Source organism: Oenanthe melanoleuca, chromosome 3 (assembly GCF_029582105.1).
Source record: "Oenanthe melanoleuca isolate GR-GAL-2019-014 chromosome 3, OMel1.0, whole genome shotgun sequence".
NCBI lineage: Eukaryota > Metazoa > Chordata > Aves > Passeriformes > Muscicapidae > Oenanthe > Oenanthe melanoleuca.
Window position 1 is genome coordinate 94,969,282 of NC_079336.1, and position 26,663 is coordinate 94,995,944.

Sequence of the window (26,663 nt, forward strand, 5' to 3'; positions counted from 1 at the left end):
TGCTTCATGCTTGCACACCTGCAGTAACAGCTTGGCATACATTGCACACCTTTGCTCTACTCTGTGACTGTGATTGTCCCAGGAAGCACCAGAGCAAGGAGGGGGGCACAGAGCATTACCTTCCCCCAAAGCACAAAGATATAAAACAGACCCATGAAGGAGACTTCATTATCTCTTTAACCACTGGGCTCCAAGTTTTTGTAACACAGAACATAAAAAAAGATTTGGCATTTCTGGGAAACTATAACTGAGGTTAACAGTCTTATGATTGACTAAAATATACTGAAACTATAAGCAATGAACACTACTGTGTATGCCAAGAACAAACACACTTGATTTTTATCTCTCCAAATGAAATAGAAAACCTTTAGCATAGGTTTAGGCACTTGCCCTATATGAAGGACAGCAAAGGTACACACAGATGTACTCATAATGCAGAATGAGGCTTAGAGAAACAGAAGTTCCACTTGAAGAACCAAGTTTATAGACTCTAAATTTTTATCTCTAAGGTACACTTTGGAAACTTTTCATTGCAAAAACAAGAATTATGTTTCTATATGTGAATATACCTTTTCACAGCCCATGACTCACTTTCAAGAAATAGAGAAAAACCTTAACTAGTTTTCTTTCCATGTGAAGCAACCAATGCCCTACTTGACTTCTTGTCTTAAGGGAAGACCCTACAAAAACTGAAACCCATTTAGGTGCTTTGATGCAAGTCTGTGCATTTGCTTCAGAATAAGAGTAATCTAATTCAGTCACTGTTACTGGCCTGCACTCACCAAATAAGCCTTTTGGTGCACATACTAAAAAAACAATCACATATAATCATGCATGTGCTTACACACATACACTTCAAACAGAGCCAAATAAAGACTCCTTACCTTTCCTAAGATATTTATCTCAACATTACAAAATTCAAACGTTGTGAGAAACGACTCCACTGGAGCTTAGTTTCTACATGTTTGATGTACACAGCCTACCCTACTCTTTTTCCCAGTACGTCAAGGCCTCTGTCCCCTAAACAGACAAATGACTAATTCAATTACCTTGTGTGCTGACAGGCCAGCTGGTTGCTCCTTCTTGGCATGGGTAGAGAGAGTGAGTTATAAATGTCTTTCCCTCATTGTCTTCATCCTCTGCCCAGCCAACAGTTTCCACAAAACTTAACTTCACACCCCTTTGTCAACTTTGCTTGAAACGAGCTAACAAGTTCAGAAGTTGCAGAATGACACAGACTGTATGGGTGTACGTATCTTGTTTTCATTGGAAAATAGACTGGCGCAAGGAGGGGAAGCAAACTTGCAAGGTAGGTTTATGGCTGCATGTATTAAACTTGCCTCAGCTCCGAAAGTATTGACCCAGCTTAACCCAATCTAAATTGGAGCTGCCATAGCCCCACCACACCCACAAGCGTTCAGTGTGATCCCTTCCCTTGCAGCAGAACTCGTGCCAAAAACCAACCTGGGAAAAAAAAGGCAGTTAGCGTTTGGCGCAGGCAGCTCGGGAGCCAGCTCCCTGCCTGGTCACATGGACACCGCCACCGCGCAACAGCAGCGGCAGCACCGTGCCAGATGCAGCTGGGGACTTAGCACACAGGAGCCGGCCCTAAGAGCACTTAATTCTAGACATGCAGCTCAGAACCTCATTAGTACTACAGCCAGTGATGTGCTGGGTTTACAGAGGCACATACGCACTAATGGAGTTATGATTTTGAGAAGAACAGAAACAAGAAAAAAATATTCATATGGCAGCTCTGAGGTTGACAATTTCAGTTGCATTCTGGACAAAATCTTCTGGTCTTTTAAAATAAGCATCTAACCTTGTCTTCTTCCTAAAACAAACCAAACCTATACACTCAAGGAAGAAAGAATAACACTATAAGCAAACATGGGACTATTTAATCATAAACATTACCAAGTCCAGATTTCCTTTTGGGTAGACCTTTGTTCTAAAGAAAATAAAAGGACACATCTATTCTATATCTTTCATGCAGAATTGCAAAACCACTGAATAAACCACTGGTAACCCCACTGGTGACTGGGGAGAGTGACTGGGGAGAGATCAGAAGGGAGAAGGTAAAACAGAAGTGGCACAGTGTAGCCAGAGTGGCTAATTTAGATGGAAGGAGGTGTGAACAGCAGAGCATAAGGCAAAACATCTTGGGAAGTGTATCCTGGTGACATCTTATCTTGGCTGTGTAACACAGTGAGTCTGGGGGAGAAAACATTTTTATCTGCCATCATTTATGATCTTCCTTCTCCACTAACCAGAACACAGGTAACCAGAACAGCTATTGTTCATCAATGTATAATATAGATAGCATTGTTATATATTCATTAGATTTGCTTTTTCATTAACATAAAATGAGAATCACTTCAGTATAAAGCACTGCTTTGTATGATTTTTAAATTCTTATAAGGAACCTTTGAGGAAGGATTTTCATAAAAGCATTTTTCCCAGTGATCTATTTATCAACAATAGGCATCATAACTTGATTTTTACCCAGTAGTGAACATGTAATAGCTGTTACTCAGTTGTAAAATACTGTCTACTTACGCAGCATTAAATAATAAATAAAGCTCAAGATCTAGTACATGTTTTACCAAGCAATCTAATGATATGAAACAAGAAGTTCCAAAGATTAACTGAGCTGTATTATCAACTCTGTCCCATGATAGCCGTGGTTATAAGTACAGAGCTGTATTATGAAGGAGGAAAGAAATTAACAATAACAAAAAATAATGCCTGTTCAGTCACAGCTGCACTCACAGTATACAGTAAGAGAGGTTTTTTAAACAAATTTATATCTGAGTTCAATAGAAACCCTTTCCTAATAACTTATACTGATTCTTTTGTACAGCCTTTTTTAGGATGACCTACATTGCTTGGGAATAAAGGTGAAAGAAGTCAACACTGATTTGCATGGTATAGTCTAACCCCAGTATATTGGCTTTTAATTTAGTAGCATTATTCATCAGCCTTTACTGCAATAGCCCTGCACAAAGCGATCAAAGTCACAAGTAAAGCTGAAATTACCTTCCAGATACAGTGGATCAGACCTTGCAAATCCTGAGATAGAACAGAAACTGTGCTAAAGACACTCCAAATGTAGATGGAACACTAATGACAAAAAAACCTTAATACTGTTGATACATTTTTGGGCAAGTGAGACCTAGCACAACTGACCTTCAAAAATGGGAGGAAAAAGCTAGCAGTGATCTACATGGAACGGTAATTTCCACAAACCATGGAATTTGATTTTGTTATAATTTCATCACCACTGAGTGGTCAACAGCACAGAACAGCATAAAAAAAAAAAAAAAATAGGTGAATCCAGAGTTCCAGAAATGTCAAAGTAATACAAACACACTGCAGCCTCATATTTTAATAGAGGAAGTTTCTGCCTGTATCTTTAGCAAATTAGTAACATATGAACAGTGGCAGTCTAATGTAAAACCGAATAATCACTGCATTTAATCCATAAGCATATCATTCTGAATGCCTTTTATAAGTTGTATTTTTCACCTGTTTAAAATGCAAAGTAAACCATGGAGTTGAAAAAATCCCCTATATTCTGCATATGGAGTATCAATGATGAAAACCCTCAGTGCGTGTCTTTCAGAGGAAGAATTTCTTTTTTTGTTGTTGTGTTTCTTTATTTTCTGTGTTGTTTGTCTTTTAAATGTCAGTATACCAGAGAAGTAATTTTAATCATATAATTACTGAAGATTTTGGAAGGTTTACACAAGACCCATAATTGGGCATAAGACATCACATCCTCTGGTTATATACACAGCAATCTGGTCTGGGTAACATTCTTTGCTCTGACCAATGTGTGCGAGGGGGGGCGGGGGAAGGAAGGGGAGGGAGAGGAATGGAGAATTAAAAATACTTCCTCAGATTAAATTTTCTTTACTTCATCTACTTAAAATGTTCTGATTGCATAAAATGCACTAAAATATTTATCGCGATGCATCTCCGTAGTTAAAATACCTTGCTCTCAATGTGATCCCAGATATTCAAACAAAAGACATTCAGCTGACAATGAAGCCTTTTCTTTTTTTTTCTTTTTTTTTTTTTTTTTAATTTTAAAAAGGCATATGTACACCTAAGACCGCACCACGGATCAGTCTCCTTTATCACGCCGGAGTTGTGACAGGTAATGCATAAAAAATTAAAATCCAATCCACCAGATAAGACATGCAAAATGTCTCCTCCAATCCCACCCCCATCTCGCCTTAAAAAAAAAAAAAAAAAAAAAAAAAAAAAAAAAAAAAAAAAAAAGCCCAGCCAGCACCAGCCCTGAACAGTCGGAGCACACGCACAGTGGCACCCCCAGAGCCACCACTGGGGCGACAGCGACAGGCCCGAGGGGGCCGCCACCCCCGAGCCCCCCTGCACCCCGCTCCGGGCTCCATGAGGGGCGAATCCCAGCTCGCCGCTTCCTCATGCCCTCACACAATGGTGCTTTCCCCCATTAGCTCCGAATTGTCAACATTTTCACGCTAGGCCCCGGCCGGGCAGGGCTGAGGCGCGGGCGGCCCGAGCCCCCGCTCCGCTCCGGGGCGGCGGGGGCGGTGTGGCCGGGGGGGATCAATGGCTGACGGGCCGCGGCCCCCCCGCCGGCCATGGAGCCGGAGCCCAAACTGCGCAGCAGGCGCGGCGCGGCGGGCCCGGCCCCGCGGAGCCTCGGCCAGACCCGGAGCCGCCGCCCCCGGACACCATTTCGGGGAAGGTGCCGCCGCAAGTCGGCCGGCACCACCGCCTCCCCCCGCCCCGCAGCCCCCCGGGCGCCCTCCCCCCGCGCCCCTCAGGGGCCCGGCCCGCAGCTGCCCGCGGGCAGGCACCGCTGCTCCCGGGGGGCGAGGGCGCCTCGCCCGCCCGCGGTCCCCAGGGACGGGGCGGGGGTTCGGGGGGGTGTCCTGTCCCGAGGGGCCGCGGGCGATCGGCTCCCCCCTCCCCGGCCGGGGAAGGGGCCGAGCCCCCGCCTCCCCCCGAGCCGGGGCAGAGCCCGAGCCAAACAAAGCGCGGCCTGAGCGGGAGCCAAGGGTGAAGCAGCCTGGGCTTTTCCTGCCGGTCCCCGCGCAGGGCGGGCCCCGAGCCCGGCTTACCCCGATCCCCGGCGGCGGCGGCGGCGTTGTTCCTCTCCTGCTGCTGCTGCTGCACCGGGCGCGGCCTGGACACTCGCCTGGGTCTCCTGTTGGCGGCTCGGACCGAGTTCATTTGCCGGCTCGTGTGGGCGGCGGGAGGGGAGGGGGGGAATCCTCCGGCAACCGGTGCCTCGGCGGGGACGAGGGCGCTCGGAGGGAGCCCCGGGGCGGCCGCCTCGCAGGCGCAGGCAGCAGGGAAGGGCGGAGGGGGAATCTCCGGGCGCGGGTCCCGCCGCCGCTGCCGGCTCGCTCGAAGACAGAGGAGCCGCCGGCTCTCCCAGCGCTGCTGTGGGGGACGATGGCGCCGCGCCCCCCCGTCCCGGCCCCCGGCGATCCCGCGGTCCTGCCCGGCTCAGGCCCGTCGCTGCTCCGTGGCAGGAGGAGCCATTGACACCGCCAGGGACGCGCTCGCGAGCGGGCGGCCGTTGGGCGGCCGCGCTGCGCCAATCGCCGCGCCCCACACAAACGGCATGCGGCGGCGCGGCCAATCGGCGCTGCCGTACTATGGGTGCGCAGGCCGGGGCGGGGCGGGCGGGCGGCGCGGCGCGGGGTGGGGCGGCGCGGTGCCGATAAAAGGCCGGGGCCGCGCGTGCGAGGCGGCAATGGCGGCGCCCGGGCCTGGCTGTGGCGGCGGCGCCCGTGAGGAGCCGGGCCCGGGGCGGCCTGGAAGCCGCCGGGCCCGCTGGCAGCCGGTGGGGGCCCGGCAGGCTGCGCTCAGGCCGTGTGTGATGAGGGAGAGAGGGCGGGCGTCTGGCGGCGGTGCCGTGTTGTGGTGCCGTGCGCCTTGGTAACCCTGCCTGGGCTGGGATTAGCCGTGCTCTGGGTGCCGGCTCGTTTCGGTTTCCTGGCTGGTTGGTAACCATTTTTTCCCCTCTGGATTTGTGTATGTTCCTTGGCCGGTATGCCCTCTCGTGTTTGTGCTACCTTTTGCGGAAATAACGATAATGCTCTTTATTTTGGGCTTTGGACAAGTGTATGAGGCTTTTCCTCCTTTATTTTGTGTGTTGTGTTGGTGCTCAGCTGATGACCTCAGAGCGAGGAAAAAAAGTAAACGAAGCTAGCTGTGGTCTTTTTCCTTTTCAGGGGTCACTTAATAATATGGATGGCACAACACAAGCAGTAAGGAAGAGATCTCCTCTTTGTAGAGTTGCTCAGGAATCTGCTTCTAATGCTGCGAAGGTGGGTTTGTGTGGAGTCCTACTTAAACTAAGCTCTGGGAGCTTCTGGAACCAGGGCCCTTGTCTATGCCTGGAAAGCAAAAGAGTGTTTTCTGGTATGAAATATAAATAAATGATGATAATTAAAAACACATTAGATAGGAGCTTGTTGTAAGCTGACAAATGAAGGTATAATATAGTTAAAGGAAATGGCAGTTTTTGAAAAGCAAGAAGCTTCAAAAACATTCTAAGGGAAATGACAATGATAATCTAACTCTCATTTCACATTAGACCAAATATAAACGTATGAGAAATTTCAGAAGTTGTTAAGGAGCATTTTTTAGACTTAACATTTTGTTGCCTTTAAGAATGTCTTGAGAAACAGTGGAGGATGTTTTTCCATGTCCAAGGGAAGTAATTCTTGCCAACTTCTCCGATATTAGGGGTAGAGATAATGAAGTCAAGCTCCCGTGAGAAGAACTTCGTAGGGAAAAAGAATACAAACATCAGTCTGTTGGGGGCCAGTTTCTGTCATGGCAATTACCAGGCTACTGTACTGAATATTCTGTAGAGCTACATAATTACATGTAAATATCATTAAAGTATCTTTATTTTTGGTAGTAGCCTTGTAAAACTCTGCTTTAACTCTTGAATGGGAAGAATAACCCTAGCCAAGTATTGTGCTGCACTTATTGTGCCATGGTTAAGGATTTTTTTTCTCCTCATTGAAAACTTCTCATCTTTAAACTGGAGTATTTCAGTTGTTTGAGTCTATTCCTGTTCTAGTTGTGCTCTCTTCACCAAGCAAATGAATTCTTGGTGTCACAAGATTAGCTGAAATTGCTCAATGTAGGTACGCTCCAAATTTTTAGTACTCTAAACCTTTGAAAGCTTGTTCAAGAATAGATAGCAAAATACTTTTCACATAGAGCCTTTAAGAATCTAAAGGTTCTGATACTAGAATGAAACTTTAGTTAATCGAAGCAAACTCTACCTTAAGAAATCTTGAACTAGTTTGAAACTGAATGGTTTCTTGGCCTACAAAAACACTTTCTGTAATTAGCTCCTTAAGGTCCAAGATGTACTCTCACTGACAACCAAAATACATTGAGGGCAATCTGTAGAAGTTATGCAGAAGTTCGGGATAAATGCTCTGATTTGAAAATATGAGAACCTCATGCTGGATAATACAGGCTTGATTTGGTTACTAAATAAATTACTGGTGCAAAAAAACAGTGATTCCTGTAAGTACTCAGTGTTTGCTTACAATGCATGGAGTAAAGAAATATTTGTAGTGCTCTTTTCTGACATTCTTGGCTGTACTTTAGAGAGCCTGAAAACTCATCAAAATATTATCAACTAAATATCTGTATCTCTTCTCATAACTGTTAAATGTATCCTTGTTCATAATTTCAAGTTTGTCAGTCTTTAAAATGTTCTGTTTATCCATCCTGTGTCTCTATTGCTGCTGTAAAGTCTCTGAGAAGGAAAACACCATTCTGTGATGGAAATGGCACTGAAATTATTAATTTGGGCTTCATTGCACCACTGTGGAGGTGCTTTAAGCCATCCTGTACAATGTGCTAATAAGCCATTCCTGAATGTGGGTGTGATTTATACTGGCAAGATAATTTAGCCTTTGTTGAGACAGCTTTTTCTTTATTTAAATTGGGAAGAGAGGGAATGGGAAGTGGAGCTAAACCGTACAGTGATCTTTTTGCATAATTGTCGACAATAGAAATGCTTGCTGGGCTGGTTATGTTGGCCACAAATCACCTTTTGGTGACCCTTGAACAGCCTCACATTATGAACAGAAAGGTGTAAGACCTGGGTGAGGAGCTTGCTTGGAGAATTTATAGCATAAGCAATTTGGACAGAGTTGTCTAGTGCTAGCTCATCATATTCAGACCATCTTCTAAGCTGCGCTGAACTTCAAATGTGTGTGTATTTAAATGTTAATGATAACTGGTTCTCTGCTTCTTCTTGAAGAGTTGGCTGCTGCTTTGAAGAGATCACCTCCTGCATGGAGAAAGAGATGCCATAGAGTGCTTAGTGATAACAGTAACTTGTTAATTATGTGTTAACATAGAATAGGTAGAGATGAGGCAGCTTCATAGAGAGATGTAGTGCAAGTTGTGATGAAGGGGATTCCTGTTTGTGAGGGTGATGTGCAGAGACAGAACAGCAACTTTGATTGGCTGACTTTCTCTAAAGTGAAGACAGTTAAAACAACTTAAATATCAAAGTAGTGAATCAGTGTTTCTTTTCTAGAATCTCAGAGTATTGCTGAGAGATTAGAGGTAGTGGGGTCACAGAATAAGCAGGATGGGGAAGTTACTGTGGGACAGTGTAAAATGTTAAGTCAGCAAGGCTGATTGAGGCCAGGGTGATCTGCAGGAATCACCACTATTTTTATTCTATTTAATGTATATGCTAACTAGCAACCTGAAAAGTCTTGCTTCAGAGCCTGTTAGAAATGCTTTGAATGGGGAGCAGATTCATTTAAGTTGTCATGATGCATCCTTACCCTGAAGATATGGGTATTGCTTTAACAGTTGATCAAAACAAGTCTATGATAACACATTTCAATGAAACTGTAATCTGTGCAGTACTTCTATGGGGCTCACAAAACGTGAGGACAGACTTCAACTTGTATATGATGACCTAAAACTCTATTTAAAAATTATTTAGAAACAATAATTTTGAAAATTGGAAAACAAAACAATTAACCCCCCTGCTGAATTGCTGGCTTTTAATTAAGTGGCAATTGCACAGTATTCTCCCTAGCTTTAGCTTCCTAATATTTGTGAGAGAACAAGAAATATTTTGAGAACATGGTTATAGTTTATTATACAAAGCCCACCACAGAGCATTTAGCTATAGCTTGTGGATTTGAATGAGAAATACAAGGAGTCATTTTTTTATTGTGAGCTTGAATCTATTCAAGTGGTTTTGCAAAGGAACTATGTCTCTTCCTCTCTGTATGGATGAAAGTGAAGTAGAAAGGGCTGAAATGCCTTGTCCAAGAGCATTTCCAGGCTATTAACAGGGCTATGAGCAGAAACCAGGGTACAGGAGTCCTTAGCTAAGGCTTTCTCCACAGTGTCATGTTACTGCTTTCAGAAGTATAAGAATTTTGCCTATTATTTCTGACCATCTCATATGCTGCTAATATGTCCCTGGACTAAAAATGCTGCATTGAAGATTTGGGACTGACCCACCGTGAATTTCTGGCTTGGAGCTCTTTAAACTTACAGGGTTGTTTCTCCTAAGATTGGAATATGTTTGGCCTTTCAGAAATAGCTAATGATGGCTGTAATTGGTTGAACATGCTTGCTGTGCAGCTCAAAAATTCCAGTGTCATTTTGTTGCAATGTCTCTGACCCTCAGTTCCTCTTAATTGCATTTTACAACCCATCTCATGCAGCTAGAATCTTCCCACTCTTGCAGAAAAAGACTCTTAAATCTCTTCTCCTTTCACCTGGAATCCATGTCTCCTAAAATCCAGCTTGATGTTAGCTGACCTTCCTGGGTTGCCTTCTGGGTAAATGTCTGTGGCTGGGATGTTTTCTGTTGCTATACCAACCTGGTTTTTGCACTAAAAATAAAGACCTCAGGGTGGGGAATGTGTGTTGTTTCCTATAAGCTCACATGACTGTTGCAACATGTTTATTTAATGTGTTAATTCTAATTCTGCCCTAACAAAAGCTCTCTGGAAACATGAGTGGTACTTTTATTTTTTTAAATAAAAACAACTTCTAAAAAAATGTCCTGGAGGGATTGTGTCTGAGTTTTAAAGCATTATTAGCTGTCTTGGTCGAAATTTCATAGCTGGATAAATATCTACACCACTGCCTTCTGGATTTTTTTGGGAGTATGGTTAGGGGAGGGAGAGGGAATATGGAATTGTTTCAAGTATCCATACTGTATTTTCAACTGATTTTTTCTGATAGTACTTAGTGAAATCCCCAAACTTGGTCCTCTGGATTGTACCAAATTTAGGGTTTTCAGATAGTCTGATCTGCTACAAAGCTTCATTTTTAAAATTAATTAAAATAGATTGGGTATTAATCACATAATTTTATGGGTGATGAGCTATTATTTTGACTTGGTGGTTCTCATTCACTCAAGGTTTGCTTCTTGCTGTTCATTTTCAAACATGCATGTACAGAGATCAGATATGGGCTTCACTCAGTTTTTATCCTTGGAGCCTACTTCTGCACATTGTATCAGCAGTATGTCCATATGATGAGTTCTGTCTTTAGAGCTGGGGTTTTCTGTCCCCCAAATAAGGTTGATGTGGGTGTTATTTATATTGCCTTGGAGAGGATGCAGCCTGAAGAGATCTTTCAACATAATGAATTGAGTCAGGTCCCAAATGAGAAATGTTTACAAGAAGTACATCCAATACTCCCAACTGGGAAAATCAATCATTTAATACCAGGAGGCTTGAAGTTACATGAGAGTTCTGGCTCCAGATTTAGACCTACCAAAGGAAAAAAATGGCTACTTTATGAAATTTTTTGCAGGTTGGAGGGTGGTTCTTCCCTAAAAATATCTGGGTGGGATTCTGAGCTCCTCATTTTTACAAAGTACTTAGGTTCCCTGAAGCTGGTCTATCACAGGCCTAGAGAGGCAGGAGCAGTTAGGGACACTTTGCTTCCTCTTTGTTATGAACAGCTAAATATGAAGTGAGTATGAGGAATCCCTGTCTTCATTTTCAATGTGTCAAACAGTTGGCAGCATTGTAGAGCATCCAAAGGTGGGTTGCTTAAATGGAATTTGGTATCTCCATGCAGAGAGGGATCAGTTGTGAGAAGTGATGCTACTTTCAATCTTGAAGGTGGGAAATTAAAAGTAGTCTCACCATCAGCACATGTGTACAACTGCTTTCACCTCAAATCTGGAGAGCAGGTGGGTGTGGGTTTTATTGGTACTGACAGTTTTAACCCTAACAACACCTGTTTTTGTTAACTGGTAGGAACAAGTTCTTCATGGTAGAGAGATTAGTTTTTTTACTTTGCTGCATGGTAGACAGATGCCATTTTAAATATCCTGCTCCAAAGCTGTAGTATCCTTTTCTACTGTAAGCATTCTCTCAGCATAGAAAGACTGGACCTGGCTAGGAGTAGCATATTGTGTGCATAAGTCTTGCCAGCTCCTTCTCTAGTTTGAGCAGGTAGAAGAGAGGAATTTACATCCTTTTTCTCCAGCTTGTCTCAGGTGGACCTCTTGGTTGTGCCTTATCTGATAAATGGGGATAAGGTCTAATTATTTTTATGATCAATAAATATTTCATCAGCATTTTAGAATGCCCTGAAGAGTGTTCTGCAGTTAGGCTCCAAATTGCTGTTGCCCTTAAGAAGCAATCCTGCTGTTCACAGTCATATTTTTGCTGCCTTTCTGCTGTACCCTGTTCTATCAACCAGCATTCCTGCAGCAGCACAGCCAAATCAAGGAAGTAAAATGACTGCAAACTAATCCAGCTGAAGGCACAGCTATTTTTCAGACATGTTCAATGGTAGTGCAGAAAAGTCATGGGAAGGGATGGCCCTTACATGAAGGAAGCTTGAGACAGATTGGCTTACTATGATCCTGGAAGCATCCCTTTAGTATTTCCCTGGGTTTGTGGGTGAAAGTCATTCCTATTAGGTCTGTTTTGTTGGAATGCTCTCAGCCATAGTTGTGCTGCTGTAGGAGCTGTCTGGGCTGCTGCTGAAGCTCCATAATCTGCTCTGTGGTTGAGCTGTGCATCCAGGCAGGTGGCAGCATGACCAACTTGGGAGCATGTAGGGAGTAGAGACTGTAAGCTACACAATGACTTCAAGCAGTCAATTTCTCTCTGTTGCCACGTGGTGGTGGTTGTTGCTGTCAAGGAGCTTCAGACTTCTGCTGCTGAGGGCATGTGGCAGGTAAGTTGGCAAGAAATGTCTTACAGATCAGTACCTATAGATGACTTTGTCTAGTGCTGCATGGTTTGTCCAGTTACCCACACGTTGGTGATATGTTTGCTTCTATTTATCCTCCATTTTCCATGTACACGTTCTTCCACCTCAGCAGGGTCAACTAATCAACAGGAGGTATTTTCCTAGGAATAACTGACAAAATATAATAGATTTTAAGGGTAGCATGCTCCCTTTTGAGTCTACTCAGCTGTTATTCTAGATCTAGGTGGTTTTCCTATTCCATCTTTATCACATTAAAGGCTTGCTTGTGATCTTTTTGATTCCCTAATGATCTTGTTTCCATGGTGAATCCCTAATGTGTCAGGTTCTTATCATTATCTTATTTTATGCTGATAAGCAGACATGGAGGATAGATCATCCATTCAGAAGAATGTGTGTGTAAATGAGATCAATGGTACTATAAAATCCTCTCCACCAACTCTTAGTGATGAACATGAGTGTGATCTAGGCCTTAACAGAATTTATATGGTATATGTAAATGTGCATTCACATATAAGCTGTCAGGACAGCTTACAGAACAACTGATTTAAATATGTTAAATAAAATCTAGTTTTCCTCCACTTGGCTGTGTCCAGTATACTCAGATTCACTGAGTCACTGAGTTCCTGAGTCTTACATCTTTTTGTTGCTTAAATTTTATGGCTTTTTCACAGCAAATCAGAAAAGAAAAATGGGAAATCAAGATTATCATATATTTTCAAGTCTCAGCTAAGCTGAGAAGGAAAACTTGAGTAAGACTAGTGTAATACTCCAGAGAATTTTCCTTTAGGAATTGAGTAAAGGGAAGTGATGTCTCTATGCTAGTTTATGGAAACAAGTTACTGACTGTCACTCCAAGTTCATGTTCAACATCACTAGAGAAGCTGTTACTCTAGAAGTTTATAAATGTTCAACCTTTATTGTTTGTTTTGTAACAGTTGTTTCTTAACAGCTGATCCTTGTCTTTGTTCTTTGTCAAACTGGTCATCTTATTACTGTGTGATTAAATGGTTTACTTTGCCTTGTAAGCTGCTTGGCAAAACCAGACATATTTTGATGCAGGTTGGGTTTTTTCAGATGTACATCTGTGTAGATGGCATTTCTTCTGTGAACCACTTTGGGTATGGGCTAATTAATAGCTGTTCACAACAAAAAATGCAGTCAGTTTATTTTTTTTTTAAGTGAGGCAGAAAACTGAGAAGAAGGAAAAGCATCAAATCTAATTTTCTTTCTCTATGCTCTGTTCCAACATGGCATTAGGTACAGTAGTCAGTGTTGGGCAGTACTGGGCTGTGGCTGCTCAGTGCTGGAATTTTGCATAGCTCTGAACATGTTTGGGTGGAAAGGGGAGGTCCAGCTCTCACAGTCACAGAGTTTCCACAGCCTGTGTGAGCATCTTGACAGGTCACTGGTTCTGTTGCACCACACTCTGTTGGGCTATGTGTGTGCAGGGTTTCCATATTTGGCCTGTGAGGTGTGGAAAAAGAAGGTGGCAGTCCAATCTATGAGTCAATTTTTGGAGGTGTGGAAGAGTAGTCAGTGGAGGAACATAAAAAGGTGAAGATTGGGGAATGGAATGTTTGGCGTTGGTTTTAATTAGAAACATCCTGTTCATCACTCATATGTGAGATAAAAAGGGAAGAATATCCATTACTAAAGTACACTGAAAGAGGAAATATCTGTATTATAGTGAGCAATTCTAATTGAGCTGCCAAGTATAATTGAATTGGAATACATACCCTAGTCCAACAATATTTCCCTTATTGCAATCTATGAGTGAGAGTCAACTGGCATTGTATTTATTCCTAATCTTTCTGCAACTGATGACTTTTGTCTAAAATCCAAAGTACTTCAGGACTAACTCAGTATTAAACTTAGCAATTACCTCTGTCAGCTAAAAGATGAATAAAGCCTTACCAACAAACCCTCCTTTCATAAACCCAAGGCTTCTTGTACTTGTCACTTCAAAAAGGTACAAAGATAGCACTCCTACCATGACCTAGAAGAGTGACTCTGTAAATCAGAGAAGGAAACTGATACTTACAAGGCTCAGAGCTGAAGTTTTTTTGGTTTTGGGGGGGAGGCCCTTTGTTCTTGCCAAGGAGGAACCAGCCCTGAACTCCTTTGCTCACGTTCTCCTAGGTGTGGTGCTGTGACTCGATGAGAGAGGTATGTACTGCCCGTGACTGCAGCTAATCACCTCAAGTGACCTCTCCCTTCAGCACTGCAAACCAGCTGCACTGAGACTGTTACTTCAATTTTACTGGAAATTAGATTAAAATCTGCTGCTCCTGGATTTGGTGAATTAGCTGGCAGTATCTTTAAAATACTTTCTAGAGCATTTTGGATGGTGATGTGAAACATGCATTATTTTCAAGGCTTAAAACATACTAAAGTAAGTGAAATGATCTAAGATCCTTCCACATGTCACAGGGAAAAGCTTAAGAGGTTTAAATTCAGAGTGTTCTACATTATAAAACTTAACAAATATCAATATACATGGGTACAAGTAGTCCTACCCTCCAGTTGATACAGAAGACTTTCCCCACTTTCTATGAATGCATCTGTGTAGACTGAAGCTTCCTCTGAACCAATTTTCTGGTTTCTGATTACTTTGCAACGTCTTCACATGTTTTTTAAATACTTTGAATTACTATAAAGCTGTGATGTGTCATACCTAAAAATATTGCTCCTGATTTCTAAAATTTTTCTAAACTACAAGGCATTTTTGTCATTATTCCATTCAGTTCATAAAATTGTTACAAGCTATTGTACTACAATGTAAGACATAAATTTTAAAAGAAAGAGAAGTGCAGGAAGTTTGAATGATACATGACCATGAATTTGCTCATCTTTTATATAATGCCTTCTTGAGGTGCTTACATTTTCAGTACATTAATTGTTCATGATGAATACTCTTGCATAAAACATTCACAGGTAATTTTCTGAGGGCAAAGAATGACTAAAAAGTTATTCACTAAAGAGCAATCAATAATCTGTATCTAAAAAGAACACTCATCATGTGAACTAAACTGATGTAACAGGTAGAGAAGTTTGCATATAAAGAAGAATCTGCCCTTTTAACAGAAGCCATAGAATTGGTGTGGACTGGTGCAGAGGCAAAATCATTATTTTCTAATAATGTTTTGTTGAAGGCGATGAAAAAACCCACTTTAGGCAAAATATCCATATCTCTTGTGGTAAAGCTCCAGCAGGTAGCCACCTCTGCTGCAGGTAATATATGATCACTTTTGTGCTGTGTCCTTCAGGATGGATAATAATAATCAGTGAAAATATGTTTATAGAATATACTAAAATATCAGGAAAATAAATTAATGGATCTATCAGGCTTCTTCCAGGCAATAGATTTTAAACAACTTGTCAAATATTTCTTGGCTGTTATACCCTTGCATAAGAGCTTTCCCTGGTTCATAAAGAAAATTAATGTAAAATCAATAATGGTGTTTAAAAATTCACCAAACACTTCCCATCCAGTGAAAGTCTCACTTTCACTCACTTTCAGAGTGCCACTAATGCAACAGTCAGAGTGGGGAAAACCGCACAGGCTTGACCTTAGTGGTTAAAACAGAAGCCTGTGCAGATGGAAGATGCAGTGAAGAGATGCTTTCAGAAGCAACCAGGAGGACCTGCCTGCTTCCCCACAAGAGCAAACCTCTAAACAGAGCCACTGTGAGCATCAGCTTGCAAAAGTCTTGTTTGAAGATGCAGTCGAGATGCTGTGCTGACTTCCTGCTAGAAGATGCCCTGAACAGCAAGCAAAAGGAAAAAGAAAGGAGGAAAAGAAAAATCACTTCAGGGTGAAAACCACAACAGAAGAACAGTAAATAAGCTTCCTCTAGCATCATAAAACCCTATGAGCTGCCAGATTTCAGACAACGAAGAGGGAACGTTTGCTGCTTTAGGTTGCTTCATTCTGCTCTTGCAGAAAACCTGAGATCATTGTGGAAATGGGAAGAAACAAGCCATAAATTAGATTTGTATGTTAGTTTTTTGGGTTTTTTTTAAATAAAAGCACAAAGAGAAATAATACAGTACATGGTGATTTGTGGGCTATATCTGCATTTAGGTGATTTTTCTGGTGAAGGAGATGCATTGTAATTATCATTTATGTAAATAATACAATTGTAGTTACCCACAGTTGCCACATTTGATCTGTGAAAATAAATAGGATTTGTCAGTATCCCCTCCTCTCCCCGTTCCTCCCCTAAGTGATTCAGAACTGTTTTCCAGCCTCTTGCACAGGGATGTTCAGCAAGGGCAGAAGGTGAAGTGCAAGCCTGCAGAGCTTGGAGGTGGTGGTCTCCAAGAGCAAATTTCAGAGTTTGCTCAGTATTGTCATTTCCAGGCATCTGTGCCCGTGCTCTCTTCATGGTATTCACAAATATTTGGAAATATTTTATTACCGCTTTATTTCCCCAAGGTTTTTTTTTTATCTGAGAGAGTTAAAAATTAATTTTTCTTTTTAGGTTAGAATCCAGATTCACGTGGAAGCACTAGGCTCCCAAAGCTGTGCCTTCAACCAGGAGACAGGCGATGCATGGGAGAATTGGCAGAATTGCACTGCTCTGAGCACTTTTGGAGACATATGCTGCTTTTCCCACTCCTGCAAGTAGTCCCACAGATGCCTCATGACTATTCACTTGAGTCATGCTTGCAGAGTTGACTTTTTGGTGGTTTGGATTCCCAGATTCCTACACTGCGTATTTAACAGCGGAACAAATTCTGACTTGAAGGTGGAAAACCGAGAGGATGCGCTTAACCAAAACCCAATGTTTTGAACGCAAACTAAATCGCGTCGTGGCTCAGAACGCTGCTTGGTGGAGATGAGACATCTCCAAGCACAAGGAGAGGCGAACAGTCGGGAGCGTGTTTGGCTCCGCGGGGACATTCCCGGCGCTGGGCACCAGGTGGCGCTGGCCCGCGCTCCCGGTTCCCGGTTCCCGATTCCCGCTTGGATCCGCCGGCGTTTGTTTTGGAAAGGAAGCTCATGGCGAGACAGCAGCATCCCTGCCCCGCTTGGGCCGGAGGGAATTTTGGGAGCGAGATCGCTCCATCAACAAATGTTAGACAAGCTGAGAAAACTTTAATTTGCTTTGTCTTTTAACAATTCCGTCGGTTTGGTTTGTTGAGGTTGTTTGTTTGGGGGTTTTGTTTGTTTCTCTGGGTTTTTTTATGGAAAAAGAGAACAAATTCTGTTCACAACAGCCCTTTACAAAGTTCAGAATATTACATACGCCCTGCAAATGGAGATTCAAAGATTCATTGGGTATTAGAGATGGTCTGAAAATGGTAAACGTTTCTCAGTGCTTTCTCTAAATTTTCCACAAAGCTTCTGGAACATTTGAATCAAGTGACTATTCAGTCAGTTCAGTTTTCAGGCAAGGAAAGTTGTTTTCTTTTTCCTTGCTGGTAGTATTTTTACAAGAAGAGAGGACAAGATCAGGCAGATGGAAGGGAAAAAAAGTGTGAAGGAATTGTAACATCAAAATCTTTAAAACTGTATTATTGGTTTGGAAAAATGAAGACACTAGTTGTGTAGCTTCTGCATCTAAATTACAGAATATTTTTAAAATGCCTTTTAAAACTAAACTGCATTTTAGTTTTAAAAATTGTTGCATTTATTCAGAGGCTGCTGAGAATGAAAAGTATTGATAAGCTCTACTAAGCATTTTCATATGGAATCTATTTTCAGCCACATACCAGAAAATGTCTTTGTTATTTTTTTGAATGAGACCCTAATCTCGGAATGACTTTTCATTTATCAGAGCCTTTTAAGTCTGCTATTGTGTTTCCAGTCAGATCCTTTCCACTCACTTCTTTTTTCCTGTGTCAGCCTCTTACAAACTTGCCACAGGGCAAAGTTCACAGTTATTTTCCACAGGCACAAGGATTTCCCTTCTCAGGGGTGCACTTGGGCTTTATGCAGTGGAAGCCAAGCACAAATTAATGCCAGCTCTAAGAGTTTGTGATAAAGTTTCTTGTGGTTTATCATACTTAATAGCAAACCCTCACATTTGTGATTTAACTCTTTAACAATTCAAAAATTCAACTTCTTCCCTTGCTGTTTAGTCAGATGAAATGGCTTAGTGGTTTTTTGCATCACCAGCATTGGCATTTGTGTCTGTATTGGTGTTCTTATTTAGCATTGTGTTGGTTCCCACTTCAACTATAATTTGGTAATGTTCAAATACCACTTTATAGAAAAAAAAAGTAAGTTCTGGCATCTGGTGTAGAGAAGTTGGAAAACGTGAGTGCAGCATGCCAAAAAAATCCCCAAAGAAATATAATTGACTCCTCTTAAAATTTAATTATTTTCTGGTTTTTTTTGGTGGAGGGGAGGGTGGAGGGGAGGGGTAGATTACAAATGTTATAGCACTTCAATTCCCTGAAATATATTTATTTTAACTTTTTCCAGGGTTTCCAGGGTTCAAGTTTACTTCTGTGTATTTTATGGACAAGAAACAGCTGAAATTCTCTCAAGGGGTTAAAAAAAAGGACAAAACCTGTTTGTTCTCTCCTAATTCACTGTTACAGATTTTATGACTCCTGGTATCAAGAAGGATTTGTGTTCCTACCCTTGACAGAAACTTCCACCTCCACATCCTTCTGCAGTGAGGATGTGCCAGCTGTCAGCCTGGCTGCCATCTCCCACCCTCCTGCAGCTGAGCAGAGCTTTTAATCAGTCTTGGAAAGTGCTTTGCTGACCCTTCCCTTCCGACAGAGGCTGATGTTCAGGCTGCAGCTCCTCCTGTGGAACGTGCTTTTGTATTCCTGCTGGGCATTCTCTGCCTTCAGCTGGAGCTGGGACCAGCAGTTGTGTCAATGACCAGCTGATAACAGGGGAGAACAGAGCATGCATGAATCAGAGAAAGAGCCAAAGTTGTCCTGGTTAGTGGCACCGTGGGCCCAGGTTGCTCAGTAATGGTTCACCAAATATCAGTGTGAAAAAATAAACAGTCAGGTTGTTTAGGTAGCCTAACTTTTCTGTTAGGGGCAAATAAACGTCTGCAACACAAAATGCAAGTGGAGGGCAAGAAATCTGGGGATTTGTGTTTTGGAAGAGTTCTGTTTTGGTCAGAGTCAGGTCTCTGGGAAAGTGGCAGCAAGGAATCAGTACAGATCAGCCAGGTAGCTCCAGAGGTCTGCAGCCAGCCTTCTGGAGGACACTGAGAGGTGACCTTTGGCTGATTCCCTTCCCATCTTTCCACACTCTGGTCTCCTCCTGCCGTTTGATTGCTTTGTGCTGTTGAAGCTGAGCTCCTGGGCAGGGGGAGGCTGCAAGTTCCATTTACTGGGAGCCCAGTGAGCATCTCCAGGCTGCTGCACCACCAGCAGCTGTTAGCAGTAACAGCAAAAACAACCAGTTGTAACAGAGTGTGGAAAGGGGAATAGCTTGCCATTACCCATGTCAGGTTTAAAGGATAAGAACTGCATTTCCCTTATTACTGATGATCCTCTGGAGAGCTGTTAGCATCTCCCTGGATAGGGATCCAGTTTCTGCCCTTACCCCGTATAACCTCATCCGTTTCAAAACAAGATTTAATGTCATTAGAGCAAATTGGCATTAAGGCAAGGGATTTTGTCCATGGAATTCAGGTTGTCTTTACTTATTTTTCTAAGCACGTGGCATCAGAAGGATCATTGAGAAATTTACCCAAACCAACCTTTCTTCCCAGCTACCTCAGGTCCAGCTTGTGTCACTAACCTTTTTGCCTGTGCTGCTTTCCATTCTGCTAAGTAGTAAACAGCCTCTGAAACATCTTCAGGATATTTTATACTCCCTTTGCTCCATCTCATCCAGGCAAAAGGGACAGTTGTGTGGTCTGGTTGTCAACTGGGAACTTGGTCAGCTCCCCTTGTATTTTCAAGATTGGTTTTAGAGTAATAATTCTTTCTGGTATTACTGTGAGTAAATTATAATTCAACAACAGACAAGTGTATATGGCTAGCATTTCATTTTATGCATTTCCCTTCCTTTTCTGTAATATTTTTCTTTTCTGCAGTTTAGTATGGGTACCTACTTCCATGATTGTGTCTGGAATTCCTGAAGGAGTGATTTAGGATACCTTACTATCATTGTCTTTGCTTGCACTTTAGTACTTTGAAATTTCTGCATTTCGAGAAAAGGAATAAAATTCCCTCCAGTATGGAAGTGCTTAGATTTCATTGGTAGTCTTTTAGTGTTTCAGTCAGTGCTTTGTCTCCTGGTAGGTACAACTCCTCTGTGAATGTCTCTCTAAAGTCCCTCAGGATACCTCCTAAAAGAATGTGGAGTTAATATGACTTGCAAATTGTTTTAAGTGATTTGTTTATTGGGTAGCCCTGGCTTAGTTCATTCTCCTTGACAAAATGCAATCAGTTGCTTTGCATCATTCCTCATAAGCTACAGTTAGAAACTTCTTTTGTTTTTCCAGAGAAGGGTCTGAACCCTGACCCCAGCAGCACTTTGAAGTCTTCCCTGACAGACAAAGATAAAGCCTGAGGTACCCAAATGTCCTGGGAGGGATGTGACCCTTCAGTGAGCAGGGACCTGATGGGGTGGGCTTGTTGCACAGGGCCAGAGATGGGGAGGAGGATGACTCTGCATGGAAGTGTGGCTGCTCTGGAGCCCCTGTAATTGCAAATTGTAGCTGAAAGCAGGGGAGAATGTGATGTGAGGGGCAGTGTCACTTCAGAAGATTAAGAAATATGCTTTAATGGGGAAAGGGGTTTTATCTTTGGATAAATCCACGTGGATGTGTACTGTGTTTCTTGGATCTAAAAGAAAATGAGTTGGAGATTTCCACTATAGTATTTTGATTCCAAGAGAGGCAGTGGTCTTGATAAGCAGTAAAGAAACAAGGCTTACTGTGATTCTTTCTACCTTTGAAACTTTCAGCAGAAGAAATGGAAAGTATGGAAAGGCAAATAAGAGATTGTGATATAGGAGAAGATTAATTCAGATCACATAGCAGATAAGGGTGTTCCCAAAGTTCAGGACATTCTTTTAGGAATATCCCCTCATAAAAAGGAAGTGTCAGATGCCTTAATCCAACTAAATCAATATTCATGACATGACATGTCTGTGGGCATTTAACATTCTTGCTGTAGCACCTTTGTAACTGTATTCTCCTATTGCATAGATGTGTCCCAGGCATAAAAAGTTGAAGAGATAAACATTTCATCTTCATTGAAGTGTAGGCTATATGAAAGATGTTAAAAAAGACCCTGGGACTTTTTTTTTTTTTTTTTTTTTTTTTTTTTTTTCAGAGAGCCAGAATACATGAGATAATGTCAGATATATATATTAAAAAAAAAAAAAAAAAAGTCTTATATTTGCAGTGAGAATATTTCAAGTGAAATGTTTCCATCTGAACCCAGGAAAAAGACAGAGGAATGATAACAGCAGATTTCTTGTCAGAGATCAGCTGTCAGAGTGAACAGATAATACTTACTTAATGGCATCCAAAATAGAAATTCTCCAGATCAATCTGCACAGTCCCTATAAAAATAACAAAACCAGGAAAAAATTACTTCTTAAATAATTGAGAAGTTTACAGTGACAAAATGCAAGATGAAATTAGGCTCTGAGAGATTAACTAACACAGAACAGTTATTTTGCCTTTCTCTCATTATTTTCCTTCCACTCCTTTGCTGCTTTTTTCATTTTTTTCTAAGGCATATGCTAAGAATGTTTCCAGTGAGTCATTTCAGACAGGTTGAGCAGATATCTAAGGGAGCAGCCTTTGGTAAATCAAGTGGGATCATACAGGTAGAACTGGAATTCAGCATCCCTTTGTAGCTGAAAGGCTTTGCTTGTTCAGTCCCACAGATGCAGCATGGCAACAGGGATGTGACATATTGCTTTTTTAGGGGAATGTGCCAGAAACTGGGAAGGGCAGATCAAGCCTTCTGAAAGAAAATCAGACCAATTAGAATCTTGTCTCATGTTTAATTAACTTGAAACTCAATCTCTTATTTCTAGAAAGGAGTGTTTGTGGGAATGGAGGTACATGGATACCAAATCATCTTCCAAAACATTTGGAATTCACTCTGATAAGAGTGGTTTTTGACAGAGATTTATTTCCAGCTAAATTCTAATGCAAGGTGCCAAGCAATACAATCCTGTGTGAACTGAAAAGCAAGAGGAAAATCCTGCTGGTTTCTGATTGCTGTATATTGAGCCAGTCAGTCCAGCTACTACAATATCTGAACATCTCAGTCTTTAATGTGTGTCACTTCAAACTTCCATATAACTAAAATTTCCTTTAAAGGTCAAAATCAACTTCTTAGAAGCCACTTAGAATGTGAGAATCCATTTCTAAGAAGGGTTTGCATGCATGTAACAGGTGAAGGTATATTGCAATATGCTGGTTTTTATCTGAGTTTTTTTTAATTTATAAAATGTATTTTTTCCCAGGCTTACAACCAGCACAAAATCAAATGTAAAATTCAGCTAGTCAGCTGATAAAAAGCAGAAAGTGTCATCATCCATGACACTTCAGTCTGCCAGTTCTTATATTTTTCACCCACTTACACTGTTCTCTTTTTGTACATCTTTTTGCCTAGGGAAAAACACAAAATTTATAATACACCAGGAAAAAAAAAATCTAGCTTTTTCCACACTAAGGTGAAAGCTCCAAGTAAAACAATCATCTCCCAACATATCCTTGTCCATGTTTATTTTAGTCTAATCTACTCAGATTTTGTATATTTTTAGAGCATCTTCATCATCATAGTATTTGATCATTACCTCCTACAGACTACATATGGAAAGAAATACCCTTGTATATGGCTTCTAGATATTCTGAAACAAATGAGAGTCCAAGAGGAATAATCCTGGATGACTAATGACATCCTTAATACCTGTAAGCATTTCCCTGAAATGCAGCAAGTTCTGATCTTGCTTTGGGAAGATCCACACCTGAAGCCTGAACTGCTGGATAATAAATGAGGAGCAGAATGCCCCCACTTATTTTAGTTCCTCTAAAGCTGTAGTGGAAACTTGTAGCTGATCTGTGCTGCCATGGGATGGCTGGGTGGGGCAGAGGCAGAGAGGGAGATGGGTAGCTCAGGTGGTACAAATCCCCTTTGCTTGTGTAATAATATGCTTTAATAAAGGGAGCACAAGCAGCATCTGTGCCTTGGCTGCAGGAGCCTGAGAAGCAGCTCTGAGGAGCCTCAGTCCCACTCACAGAATGAGCTGCATGGGAGCAGCTGTGCCCCATGGATAGGAGGAAGGTGCAGTGCAAATCCATAGGAACATCATGGAATAATTTTAGGCCTTGCACATTGTTGGCATGCAACTACTGAGTGAATGTATCCTGCCTTTTCAATAGGCTGCACAGGGCTGGGAAAGAAACAGACCTATCTAATAATTTCCTCAATAAAACCTGAAAAAAAGATGAAGTGGACTCTGTAATGCCATGCAGACAAGTGATATAGTATTCTTATTCATCTTTTAATCCTGTTCTTTCAGGTGTCTAATTTGGTGCTTCCCCTATTAACTTTCTTATTTCTTCTTGTGCGGTACATCAGAGGTCACTGTGCCTCTTGTCATCATATTTCCAGTTTATAAGAGGGCAGAGGGAGCAGAAAGTAACTACAAGGTAGTTCTGAATCTTTCATCTTCATTTCTAAATCCTGTAATTTCTTTAAAGTACATACTCTCCTTCTTTCTTACCAGCAGAAACAAGAACTTATTTGAATGTCAAACTGGGCTTTAATGAATCTCATAGGATAATCATAACAGCAGCTGTCCAAGTTAGTTTCTTTTAAAAATTCTGTATGATTTAAGTGCTAGCACGAGAGTTTGCCTTTTTCTTCCTCTCATACATCCCTTTGAAAACAAGGATGTTAATTTGCTAGTTAATGCCTTTTAAGTGTTTCTTCAGCTAAGATACTGAGCACAGCTCCTCAAACACGCCAGCTGAAATGGAGCACGTGCTGCTGAGGAGAGAGGCACTCAAGTAGCTGATATTGCAGTCATGACATTATTGATATAAATATTTAAAAATGTCTTGAAATAACGTTAGTTACCATTCAGCAAAGGTTGGCTCTCCTAGAATGGTGATTGCTAGATATTTTTATGGTTTGCTAACTTGGTTCAACAAGGCCTAAAGGGTTTATTTACCCTCCTCTGAGGAAGCATTGAGCACATGCAGGGTTTTTCCTGTTATCTACCCTTCAAATGTCTCTCCTATGAAGAAGGACAGGTGTCAGTAAGTTGAAGTTTTGTTGACTTTTCTTCTAACATCTGGGTGTCTTGTGGATTGCTAGCAGATGCTTATGCCTTCCTTTGGGAATAGAAGATGTCTGAGGGTGCTCTAAATTTGAATCACTTAACTCACACATGCATCCCAGTCCTAAACTGAGGATGTACAGCCAATATTTAAGGCAGTTCCTTCATGTAGGAGTCCTAGCCCAGCATCTCTGTCTAGTTCCCAAGTGACAACTCTGAGCACCAGAATTACTTTAACGAGAGGCAAGGCAGACAGCCAGTTTCCAGGCTGTTCACATTGCCTCCTCTTCTCCTCAGCCTGCCAAGGTACAAAGTCCTTGCATAACCCAAACACTGAATAGCAAGGCAGCAAGAGATGAAAACCTGCTTGCACACTGTAAAGGTAACATTAGAAGACTTTGTTGTGATGCCACATGGTGATGCTTCCCATGACAATGTGCCTGCTTACCTGTTAACAGAAAATGTAATTGCAAAGCTTTAGCACTTCACTTCTGGCCAGCATTTCTGCAGTTGAGCTCTTACCCTATCCATTTGTTTCTGCAAAACAAGTAGGAATCAGCTTTCTCACAGTGCTCTGGTACTGTTTCAATTTATCTTTAAAAATTTTTCAGTGTGTTTAGCGACAGGTTTGTTCTCAATGATTTTCATTCCCAGTGTGTTCAGTTACACAAATGGGGACAGTTTCCTTCATGGGGACATTTTGTACTTCATTTTGCTTCCATCAGTCACTGAGGCTCCATCCTGATGTTTTGTAAGGCATCCCTCAAGAGTGCTGTGTTTCACACCTGCTTTTCTGAGGAGAAAAGAAGAGTTTAGGTTTTTCCTAGTATCTCAGAGCTGGCTGTCTCTAATCCTGCTTCACCTTTTCTCTTCAATTGTTTCAGATTTGCAAGTTAGATGCCACTAGTAGCATAGGAAGGCTGCAGTCACTTCCAGCCTGTTCTCAGCACTGCCTACAGACTGATGCAAATTGGCACATTTAAAGCCCAGGCAGACAGCAACTGTGTAATCCAGTGGCATTTCCTTCTAAAATTTTCTGCACAGAAGAGGAGCTTGGAAGGAAGTAACAGTTTGGGGAGAAATCCAATTCCAGCCCCAGAGGCAATGCTGCACTAAGCAGTAAATCTTCTTGTCTGTGTCTACAGAAAGAATAAGGAACTCCTGGCTTGCTGGCTGTCTCTGTAGCCAGGGAAGAGTCTGCAGACTTGCTGCCCCACTCTTCTATACCAAACCTATTTGGCCATGCTGCAATTCCCTGCCAGTGCATGCTCCGGGTTTTCTTTTCCACAGAAACACGGATGCTGCCAATGAAGGAGGATGGGAGAGATGCTGTGTACCTTATTTCAACCTGACATGGCTTTAGGACATGAGCAGAAAAAAATACCAGAGCCAGGCACAGCTCTTTTTTTTTTTTTTTTTCTATTTTTTTTTTTTTAACTTGCTAGGTATCCAACAATTTTAGGCAAACTGATGTGAAAAACAAGCTGAGAAAATCAGGCAGCATCTAATTCAGGCAGAAAAGTACCTACTAAACTGGGGGGAAATAGAGACTTAAAGCTAGTCAGTGCTGTAAAGTCACAGACATTCACACAGCTTCAAGGTAGCAATGCCTCCCATCTAATTCCAGCCCAATCTGTCACTCAGCTTTGAAAAAGGCAGCGTGAGCAACAGTCATTCAGTAGCAGAAAACACTGGCATCTATTGTGCCTGCACATCAGTATTGGAAGGATGATTTCTGCATGATTTCGTTCCTGAGGTCCCACTGGGGTTTTTGCTATTCCTTTTTAGTAAAAATAGATCAGCTTCTAAATTTCCCATTGGAACCATGTTTTTGATCAAAAAGGCAGTTTCTGCCACATGAACAACTCTAGCACACTAACAACTCTTTCATCAGGTGATGTAAGAAAAAGTCTTGTGTTTAGGGTTGCCCAGCCTGAGCTTACTGTCCTTCAGCCTGTTGAGCTAGAAGGTTGAAGGCTGAATTGCTGCCCTGCCATCCTCCAGCCTTCCCATTCCAATGACTGCTCCAACAGCACCACATGCTTTTCTGGCTGAGTCAAGGGGATTGCTGTGGGTGGTGCATGGCAGTGACATTTTGGGAGAAGGAGTCCAATGTAGGAGGCCAGACCAGAGAGGAGACACAGAAACCCAGGCTGCAGCTCTCAGG

At 42.0% G+C, this 26,663-nt stretch overlaps 1 protein-coding gene across 2 annotated transcripts in view; it reads right to left on the minus strand.

The window, feature by feature from the left end:
- The window catches only part of FBXO11 (F-box protein 11), a 69,726-nt gene extending 64,136 nt beyond the window's left edge, over positions 1-5,590 (minus strand). Inside the window, exon 1 of one of the 2 annotated variants that reach the window (XM_056486773.1) lies at positions 5,115-5,590. In XM_056486773.1, coding sequence (XP_056342748.1) covers positions 5,115-5,226 — 112 coding nt within the window. In that variant the 5' untranslated portion in view covers positions 5,227-5,590. The remainder of the gene's footprint in view (positions 1-5,114) is intronic. The other variant, XM_056486774.1, reaches the window with a different exon arrangement.
- Positions 5,591-26,663: the final 21,073 nt, after the last annotated feature.